This window comes from Micrasema longulum, unplaced genomic scaffold (genome assembly GCF_059751315.1).
Source record: "Micrasema longulum isolate JH-2025_06_02 unplaced genomic scaffold, ASM5975131v1 h1tg000376l, whole genome shotgun sequence".
NCBI classification, from domain to species: domain Eukaryota; kingdom Metazoa; phylum Arthropoda; class Insecta; order Trichoptera; family Brachycentridae; genus Micrasema; species Micrasema longulum.
Genome location: NW_028277577.1, coordinates 160,877 through 172,589, shown reverse-complemented (window position 1 = coordinate 172,589; position 11,713 = coordinate 160,877). Strand labels below are relative to the sequence as shown.

The 11,713-nt window shown below is 30.7% G+C and overlaps 1 protein-coding gene across 1 annotated transcript; it reads right to left on the bottom strand.

Moving 5' to 3' along the window:
* Positions 1-504: 504 nt before the first annotated feature.
* On the bottom strand, positions 505-10,844 carry LOC148282103 (uncharacterized). The gene is made up of 3 exons (XM_088225634.1): positions 10,684-10,844; positions 1,950-2,046; positions 505-1,191 (listed from the first exon to the last, which is right to left on the bottom strand). Exons 1-3 carry the CDS (start codon positions 10,816-10,818, stop codon positions 791-793), a joined length of 633 nt encoding a protein of 210 aa, XP_088081760.1. The 5' UTR covers positions 10,819-10,844; the 3' UTR covers positions 505-790.
* Positions 10,845-11,713: the final 869 nt, after the last annotated feature.

Here is an 11,713-nt window from a genome sequence, read left to right as displayed (position 1 = left end):
ATCGTGGTTTGGTCATATATACATAGCTTGCAAAGTCGCCCGTAGGGTTGGTTTATTGTGGAGTTTTGAACCGTCGCCATGGCAACTCGTTGGCGGGTTATTCAAAGTATAAATCTGAACTCGACCCTATTGGAATGGGTTAAATCGGTCACAAATTCAAGGTGAACTCCCGCCCAGCAGTTTTCGATAAGAAAAATGGGTGACAAATTACTATAAATCCCCCATAAAGACGATTAATTACGCGATAAAAAGGAACAAAAACTTTCAAAGCCTACCCCTTATTCGGAATTCAATTTCCATAAAGTAATTTCACAACTTTATAATGTTGTACAGTTTTTATTGGGCTTTACCAAAAAGAAAATAATTTCTCACAGTTGACTGCAACAACAAGATTCGCCATGGAAACTGTTTTTTGTATAATATGATTATTTTAGCCTCTAATTATTTTACTGATAGTATCACTGACTTATTTGATAAATCAACAAGGACAAAAGCAATAATAACTTTTTGTGTGTGTTTAAAAGGATTTATTTAAAAAATAAACACATGTACATAAATAATTATACTCTATAAAACTTATTTCAAATATGTCAAGAAAAAAGTAAAAATAACGTGGAATGGGGATTTTTAAATACACTGATGGTAAAACATTTTAAAATGCACTTCTTAATACGTGGATTTCTTAAATGAAAACCAATGATCTGTAATAAAATGAAGTACTTCTTAAATCATTACATAGAAAAACGCAAATAGAAAAGTGTCAGCATAAAGTAACTTAAAGCTTGAGAAATTATTCTGGACACGTTCCGTTTTGTGAGCGCTTACACCCGGGATTGCACTCGTCCGCTCTCCCGACCTCTATAAAGGTTATAGGAAGCGATCTTCCCGTCGTGACTTCTGGCAATTTCACAGTCGGAGTTGCTAGTGGCGGATGGAGACATTCCACCATCAGGGTCGTTGCGTTGACTCCATAGACCCTCATTGTGTTTGTGTCACAAGGCTTGCCGAGCGTGACGCAGATCTTCCTGGCGTTTTTCCTCGTCAGCAAGACCTGTCCACTTTTGTAGCACACGTTAGGCACACAAACTGGTATAACTTTTCCCTTTGGAAGGATCAGGTAGTCTCCGGCGTTGCATGGTCCTTGCTCAAAACTAGCGTAGCACTTCTCATCTTCAGGTTCATAGATGTAACCTAAAAAATAGTGGAAAAGAAGCAATAAGATTAAATTATTCAATAATGTCTTCTAACAAACCTTCCTCCGCAGTTCATATAAATCGTTAGATTTCTATATCGTTATCGTTATATTTATAAGAAAAGAAATAAAACAACTTTGTTTTTAACCATTAATTTTTTTATTTTTCCACCGACTGGTTTCAAAGCAAACAAGCTTCTTCGTCAAGGTTTTGTAAATGATAAAATATTTTTTGTGCACTAATAAGTACTTTTTTTTTTGTTCGACAGTATTTCATGGACTCTTTTTAATTTAAAATTATAAAAAAGTGATATTTTCTGATAGAGGAATGATTTTTTTTTGTGATTTAATTAAATAATTTAGATTAAAAAGGATACGTTCAAAAACATTTTTTTTAAATACTTAAACTTAAATGCAAGACTTTTTGTGATGTTAGCTTTCATTTTATGTCTAAATTAAACTTAACTGTTAAGTCTAGATTTTTAACCTGTCTAAATGCGCTCTGTTGCTGCAGGACATGTAATCTAGATTATATTTGTGAACGATAATTTATAAATTAAAAACATAATCTAGCTCCCATATAATTATTACAATTTTACCTAATTGGAAATGGGAAACAAGAATCCCTACCGCCTTTGCGCTCTGTGGCAGCAAGGCGTGTTGGGACGATGTGTATCGTACAGCACCCTTGAGGTGTTTTTTTACGAAAATGGCGCTATATAAATTGTCCTAAATAAATAAATATTTAATTGTATACCTGGTCTACAATCACAGGTCCAGTCTCCAACCTTATCTCCTGGGTACAGTATTTCGTTTGTTGCACAGCTATGAGGCATGTATATCGGATCTCTTTTCTGTAAAATAAAAGAAACCCATTTCAATAAGTATCATTTAATCTTGTCGATAAAAAATATTTATTTATTTAGAACTGGGTTGTGGTTTTATGCAGTACATATAATAGCCAGAGAATTCGGGTATTTTAATTTTTTCTTTAAATTTAAAGTACAATGTAATAAACTAGAATCTAATATATAAATGTCTGTATCCAAACGGATAAAGACTAGAACTATATGTGCGAAATATAACAGTGTTTTCAACTCGATGGCTTTTCTCAAATAAAAAAAATATAAAAAAATAGAATGGGGATAAGTCGTCCTTATAGTATACTGGTTGGCACATTCGACTACCATCCTTAAAGAGATTATACCTTGTGCAAACTTAAAAACAAATGAAATTGAAAATAATCGCATTTTTGTCTTCAATATAGGACATCTCTGAACAATGAAAATGCAAATGGATTTCTTTTGCGTTTAATGGTCGATTATGTATCAACAAGTTTGTATTACATTTGTACAACATTAATTTATTCTTCTCTCGTTATATTTTTTTTTAAATAATTTGAAAATGACAACGTATTGAGATCATATAATAGATCTCTTTTTATTATCACCATAAGTAAAATATACTATGTACAAATCAGCAGAATAATTATAAGGCATACCACTGTAATACAAACTAGTGTCATGTTTTGCTCCTACTACTAGGCAATCTGTTTTACAATTACTAAAAATAGTGTTGCTCTGTGACTTCCGAATAATTACCAACAATTATTATACCAGACCATTGCGCAGTTTCCATACCTCTGTTAGCATACAGACCTCGCCTCCTCTACGAATAATACATTTTTTATGGACGCACACCGATCATTCCGACTTTAGACATAATTATATAACATGTAAGTGCATTTGGTATATATTTTTATTTATTGAATTTGTTTTAATGTTCAACATGACGTCTTGCTTTTTAAATACTAAATCTGCCTCAATTTTCATATTCCTTTTTCAAATAACTTCTTCATCTCTGTTAAATTTTTACCATGACGTTTATTTTGTTTCGTGTGAGGCATGTATTTAATACATGAGCCCTGTATATGACTTCCATGTTCCCCTATCAACAATATTCTCCATTTCAGTTATAATACATTAAACCAATACTGTTTAGTCAAAATATGAAAGTAGACTAGTCAATATTTATATGACAACCCTAATTATATAAAACCACTTCAGGGATTAGGGTCAGTTGACGGTGTTTACCGTCAAATTGCGCGATAAACACGTGAACATTGACCTAAATACCGTTTTCAGAAAGATAATAATATTCTCTCATTCATTCTTTATAATTCCTAAATCTATCGAATTATTGCTGATTAAGATTGTTAAGCAGGTAAAAATTATTAATGCTGAATTTTCACGTAGTTTCAATAAATTCTTTGACCTAATTAACTGGGTTTTTTTTGTTTAACAAAATAGGTTAGATGAAAAAAGTTAGATAAGTCACTAATCTGCATTTTGACGTGAATGCAACAATGCGGAGGGAGACGGGTTGTGGTCCCGTGGTAAGTGTCTCGGACTTCAGATCAAGAGGTCCGAGGCTTGAACTCCACTCTACCACTATTTGTTTTCCATTTTCCAACACGGTTATTTACGCTTAAAAGAAAATAGCCCCAGAATTGAGCTATTTGACAACGCAAATATTCCTTCACAATATATATATTGACCGTAAAAAGTCTAAAATGCTGATGCGCCATAAAGTAATTTTTGCGGAGAGTCGATAATTAATATTTTTACAATGTTTTGAGTATGTATAAATGTTTGTAGACTGGCTGGATTTCCTCCCTAGGGAGTTATTTAGATCTAAATTTGTTGCAACAGGGTCTAAATATTTTTTAGATTAAAAACGAAGTTTTTGTTGTAAATCATTTCCAAAACAATTTATTAATGCTTTATAAAGTTAGTTCATAACATCTTAAGAACTAAATTAAACGTCTTGAGAAGTAAAATTCTACCAATATTATATTTAAAATTATTACAATTTTACTTTATAGATAAAACTGAAGATAAATGTTAACTTCACTTTTTAATACGGGTTTGATTCCTGGCAGGGTGGACGTGCAATGCTGATTTGAAAGGTTGTTCAAACAACTATATTTTATTGTTCTGCTGGATTTGGTTTAAAAATTCAGTGCTCTATGCACCACTGGGTGCGGAAAGGGGAATGATGATGATGATGTTATAATTGACAAATTGGAATAAGATAAAATAAGAAAACTAAAACGAATGGAATTAAATGAGTTATGAAAATATCAATTACCTACAGTATAAAAAAACATAGAAAGTAATAGAAAGCGTAAGTAGGTACTGAGTATTTTGATGGTAAATCTTCGCTTAATTTTATCTCTGGTGATATTTTTTGCAATGAAAGTTATGTAAAAGGTCAAAGTCATCGTAAATCATTTTAGCGCGCATATTTCAAGTACCAACAGAGAAAGTTTACCGGTTACAGTATTTTAGTACTTGCGTTCTTCCATCTTACCAATGTAATTCAAAGAAAAATAATTTGTAATGTTACAATATGCGCCGTATCACAAAGAAATAATGGCCAATAAATATGTATGGCCATAAAAGTATATTATAAGCTACCACAAACAAAAACAAGGTAGCCCTGTTACTAATGCAATCCGAAGAAAAATACTTTATGGATAAAATTTGTAGATTACAAAAGAGATGAGAAACTATTTTTCGATAAGCGAATATGACTATATTGTAGTATGTTATATTACAATATACGCCGTATCACATTAAAAAATATTAGCCTGTAAATATGCGTGACCATAAAAGTATATTATAAACTACAAAAAACAATAAAGGAAGTCAAAGAGGAAGCTCTGTGGTTTAAAAAAAGGTTAATAGACTAATAACTACATGCAATAACAATGAACAAAATACAAAAAATGTTGTATTATCAGCGCTTTAATTTTTTCACGTTTTGTGATTATTAAATTACTCCGCGTGTGACGTCACAAGTTCACTTCGGTAAGTCCTGCTAATTGGTGAATTGGTTTCCCGTAAACCGGAAGTATATCAAAATACTTTGATTGGTTGATTCGGAAGAACTAGCGACGTCGTTCGAAGTAGTTCGTTTTTGTTAACCATTTTTATTATTTTTTTCATTTTTCTAGAAACTTCGGTGTACAATTAAGTGTTCTAATTTTTAACACGCGGAAGAAAACAAAATGCGTTTCCCGCAGCACTGAACTACCTCAGTGTATCAAAATTTTTAAAAGAGTGTTAAAAGTGTTTTAAATAATAAAATGTTATTAAACAATTAATTCAGAAATATATTCAAATTCTGTGTTGACTTTTGGACTAATTGGTTGGGGAGCTTGCACGAAAACCACACTTGAACCGCTAACAATTGCACAGAAATCTTTAATCCGAGTAATTTTAAAATAATCATTACGCTATCCAAGTGACTTGCTGTTCAAAAAATTCAGAGTATTAATATAATAACATTAATATATACAATAACAGTATATATTGACAACGGTAGTAGTTACACAAATAAACAGAGACAAATACCCAAGCGTCAACTACAGCCATAATACAAGGTACTCCAATAGGGATCTGATACTACGTGAATGGGTCAACACTGTTCTGGCATCGAGGCAACACTATTATGTTGGCGGCCTCCGTGGTGTAGTGGTCAAGACGCTTGACTCACACACGAAAGGTTCCGGGTTCGATTCCCGGTGAGAACACAAAAATTAAAGTGTGTATTTTCTCAAGCCTGGGTGTTCTGTGATGTAATTCACCACTGTAATTGGGCCTCCTGGCCTGTTGTGGTGCAAAAAAAATATAAAAAAATAGGGTGCATATTTTTTTGCCCGAATTGTGGAAAAGCTCGAGTGTTGTCAAGTTGAAGAAAGTGTGGACATCACTCTTTCATGACATTGGCCGTAGCGAGTCAGATAAGTTGATGTATGCCACGGATTGGAGATTCGTACTGGATGTTGAAAATAAAATATAAAAATAAAAAATAATGAAAAAGGACAAAAGGCAATCATGAAGTTTCGCATATAGTAATTAAATTTTGTATATTTTATTTATGTATGTATGTATGTGTATGCGCGTGTGTGTATGCATGTATATATGTATATGTATACATGTATATGTATGCAGAACATCAACAATCAATATTTTATTGTCAAAATTCTCGAACAGTAGCTCAATATAACTCACCTATTTTTAGATTACAGAATACCGGGAATGAATATGGATCATATTTTAATATATTTAGTTTATCTCTGCCTAACTTAAAAAATAAAGTGACCAACATATTCTTATCAAAAAGAGCGAATTAACTTCAGGAGATCGGGTTAGAATAGTAATAATTTGATTGCTTAAAGTATTTTGTTATTTTATCGGAAACATATTATAAGTTTAATTACTGTAAAATGTGATTGAATTTTAAGTCATTTATAATGTGTATAGTATATTAATATGCACACTCGATGTTTTTTTTAAGCACTCTTTAAACCACATATATATAAATGGCAGAAATGCCGTATATAAATAAATATATAAATGTGTGTATGTATGTTTATGTATCAATATGTATACGAGTAAGTTTATATTTTATTTGACTGTTTTCTTTTAATTTGTAAATAATTATTATGGATTAAAATATCGGGTTGTGGTCCCGTGGCTAGTGTCTCGGACTCACGGACCAAAGGTCCATGGTTCGAATCCCACTCTACCCCAACTTGATTCAATTTTCTAATAGTGAGTTATTTACAACTCGTTGAAACTTGCCCTCAAAATTAAATATTTGGGTAAATCATAAGAACGCAAATATTTCTTTTTCAAAAAAAAAAATGAAAATGTAATTGCCTGGCTTGAAACGAGGTATATACTTTTGTTAGCTGGGCAAAGTGTACCTACATACAAAAAAATGTATGTAATAATTTTATGTGTATAAATAAATAAATAAATAAAATTCCTATTTGACAGATGAACCTGAGTTATGTAAGTGTATTTAAAGTGAAAATGTAAGCCAAAAATTCGTATTATATATGATATGTTACTGTTTGATTTTTTGGCGTATTTTCCGAATGTTTCCCAAATGTATTTGGGTTTTGTGTCGTTGTTTGTATTGCATTGTTTATCTTCCTTTTCGAAGCGGAATCTGGAGCGTATGGCCGGGGTCTCAATTCAGAACTGACACTGTATTCCTACACTGTCGTGCTAGCATCAATAGTGAACATTGAAGAAAGACACATGTCTGTATAAACAGTTTCGGGAAAGGGGTGCGAGCTTGCACATTGCATGTCTTCTTGCTCATACTGATCATCCGTGGTTTCGGATGTGACAGGGTTTAAAGAACACCTGTATGTTTGGATTGACTGGAAGAGATTGCCAGTGGCAATAAGTCTATCATTTAACCATGTATAATTGTTTTATTTTATTTCATATTACGATTAATAAATATTTGTTATTTCTATTGACATTTTTTATAAGTGCCTATTACAAATTTAAAATATTAATTAAAAATCACACGATAACTCTTCTAAATACAGGAGATATCATTTGAGTTGACCAATTATAACATGTGAGGGCATTGAAAGCAAAGATAGCAAACTCTCGTTTAGGTGTTTTCGAGAAAAATAACAAAAACTGCTACACTAATGCCAAAGAGAGTCTTTATGTTAAAAATGTTATTTTCACTGAATTTAAGCTTTAAGATACTAATAAATTAGCTATAATAGAAACACGAATTGAAAAAACTTTTTTAATATTTGCATGGCACGACCATTTTAAAAATTTAAATCTCAAGCCTGTCATTGGTCGAACAAAATGGCTGATGGATATTGCTATGTTTGCCTAACACTATTTTCAAACCATCAGAAGTATGATTTTTAACTACATTTGCAACTCAACTCATGATTTTTATAAAAATAATGTTGATAAACTACAGAATGACATAACCAAAAAAAAATGTTTTTGGAGGTTGCTATCTTTGCTTTCAATGCCTTAATGTGTACTTGTAACTTAAACGGGTTTTTAAAATTATAAATAAATAAGTATTTACTAACAATGTTTCGAGTTTGTCCAAATTTTTGTAGACAAGGATTAATTTAATTTATTAATATTAACATATTACAACGGACATGAAGAACATTTTAGGGAAGGAAATATAAAAGTCTGGGCATTTACGGGGCTTATGACCTGTAATTGGCTGGTTTGAGTGGCCACTTTACACACTCATTCTCCGTGCTGCCTATGTTTGAACATCTTTTGTCTAATTAAATTTAGACAAACTCAAAATATTGTATTTATTTTATGTTTTGCACAACTAATATTCTTTCTGATACGGATTTATAAATCTTTATGGCGACTGAGTTTAAGGCCGAAAAGGTTATCATCATTTTATGCTTATAAAAGTATACATTATTATTTATATACAATGTTCGAAACTTACATGATTTATTTGACAAAATATTAGAAAATTAGACTAATTTGTTTTATAATACTATCAAACGTAACTTTTGGGTTAACAAATGTTTTTTAATTTTATAAACTTTAGTTCTAAAATTCATTTTTTATTGTAGCAAATAATCCACGAAACCGTAATATGTCATACAGATTTTTTTAAATATTTCTTTTCGGTTATTTGCCTATATGTGAATTGTCTTGCAAAATATCCAGGAAAATCTTGATTTTATTTGCTTTGGAAGCGGAATGTCATAAGTCACAAAATCATTTTATGTTTGTCTGAAATTAAATATTACCTTTTATTATATTACTAATTATTATTTGATGTCAATGTTTTTATTTATTACGAATATTTCTTTTCTTTTCTTTTTGATTAATTGTACATTTATACAAATAATTAATTTAAATAACTTTTTTTTGTATTTGTGGCTACTTAATGTTTTCATGTGACGAGACTTAAAGATGGACTTCCAAAATACTAAATTGGAGATCCTACTAAAATTAAAGTAAAGTGGAGTACCCAGGACAAAGGAACGTGGAAAATTTTGGAAGAGGCATTATAGAGAAACTGGCTGATAAGAAGAAAAAGATTTTTTAAAATTAATGTATGATGTATCTATTTATTAATCATTGTCAATTGTCATTGTTATTTAGAATATGTGATAAACAAGTTTTGTGTTAAATCGTTTTTCGTTATGATCATAAAACAACGACGCCTTTGATTTTCTTCAACTATATAAATAAGAGCGGTTTATTATTATTTTATTTTTTTGACAATTTGTCACAACTTGATGTGATAAGTATGTCATTAAATGACTAAATGATATCAAATTTTAAAGCTTGGGGTAGCCATATATATTTTTGAAATCCTGTAATATAAAGCTTTTATAATATCTTTTTCAATATCAAATATGTAATAAAGTCAATGCCGCATTTTTCGCTCATCCGTCGCTGTTCTATAATCCCGACGATTTAATTATTATTCGTATAAAAAACATTTTCGCTCAGATATTCCCAAAGAGCTGAAATGAATATAACAGTGTTTTTTTTGTATTTCATAAATAAATACACCAATCAATAAATCTCACTAACTGAAATTCTGGGGCATTTTTATTTTAAGAAAAAAAACAGACAGTAAAAACATTATAATTCATGAAGTAGTGTTGTTTTTTTTGCTCACCTTTAAAATTTAGAATTTGTGGCTTGTGATATATTACGGTTACAAAGACGAAATAAAATTCGATCTTATGCATATCATGTAATTAAGATTATAGTTGGTGAATGGTAAATGTTACACAGTGTGTAAAGTGGCCACTTAAACCAGCCAAGGACGGGTCATAAGCCCTGTAAATGCCTAGACATCCATATTCCCTTCTATTAAGTTTTAACATATCAACTTTATTGTTTGATTTAAACGGACGTAGGTATTACTTGTAAGCTAAAATTCAATCAATCCATAAATTGCATATAAAAATCTAACGCAAAAAAAAACTATAAATTATAAAATGGTAGGCATGTACTTTATCACGCAGTCCAACTATAGAAAGAACCAGTTTGTTGAATATTTTTTTATTTTTAAGAAATATTCCAAACAATAATTTTATTCTTGTAAAAATATACAAACAAGATAAACAGAAACAACACGTTATATACGCTGCCATAATCACAAACAATATGGGTTCTTATGTTTAATCGTACGTTACTAGTCTGTACAATCTATAAAAAAAGATAATTCATAAAATGAAAAAAAAAAACATAATATGCAAAACCAAATTACAAGACGTTTACTGTAATAAATAAAACTTTATGTGAGAAGTTCATAACATTGAAAATATCCTGAAATAAACTGTTATTATAGTATTGAAGTAATTTAAAATTGAGGAAGTGTTTGAATATAAACTTAAATTTGATGACGTTAAAAAATGTTTTTGAAATGGCAATTTTTTCAATATTAGTTTACGAGACTGTAACCTTTGTACTTTGTAGGTATGTACTCGTATGTACCCATTCTTTAGATTTATCTAAGAGAATATTTTACCAGCCCAAAAGTCGTTTTAAGTATTAAGATAATATGAGTATGTCATCGAATCGTCGTATTATTCGTTAATGTTGAAAAACTACTTTTTTTGAAAATGCCAATTAGCTTTGACTTTAACTTACATCGGCAGGTCTCATTGATTCGTCTCCAAATGACTCCGGGAAGCCTATATCACTCCCTTTACTTCCCTGTTGAGGAAATGCAGAACATGATAACACAAACAACAATGACACCAAAATGCCACTCGGAGACGACATCACTCGATGACGCTAAAACACTAACTGAATAATGAATATAAAACACAGATTCATTTCGGATATCATACAAATAACTTGCTAATATACCTACCAGTAGTATGTGATACCAGTTTTTAAGGTCGCGTGTCGTAGAATACCATCTCCCAACGATTCGCTTAGTAAAGTTAATCTCCAACTAGTGTTCTATACATCCTATGTAGGTATAATTAGTACCTACATAATCTACCTTCCACTGTTTTTACTTAACACTGGTACATATTTTGTGTATTGTTGTATTATCATAATTTACGTTATAACAGAGCAGGTATTGTACTTGAAGATTTTTTTTAAAATTCATAATAGTACCAAATACGTCACCTACCTAATTTATTAAACATTCATAATGTCAAGAATAATATGCATTTCCTTATCCACATTTTGGATCTAAATATTTAGGTACACACAAAATCAATATGATACATATTGTTTCTGCATTTACTTGGTGGAATATCATGTTAAGTATGAAAATATAACGCTTTGTATTTTACACAAGAGTGGATCATTTGGTGTAAGTATAAACTAAACCAAAATAATTACACAGAAAAGTACTTAGGTAGGTAGTAAAAGGGTTGGGCAGAGCCACGGGTGGAGATAGCAGGGTATTTTTTAAATATTTATATTGGTAATATCGAAAACTTTATCTGATTATTTAAGTTTTTTATGTTTTTTTTATTATTATTTATTACCATGCCTCTATGTGTAACGGAACATTTTTAAACTCTTACCCCTAATATCCAAACCGCGTTTTGTACAAACAAAATTTTAGGAAAAATACCCGACAACTCCAAATAAAAAATTAATCTATCATAAAAAAGCGGTGTGTATGAAATTTCACGTGGAGATTATAAGGCTAAGG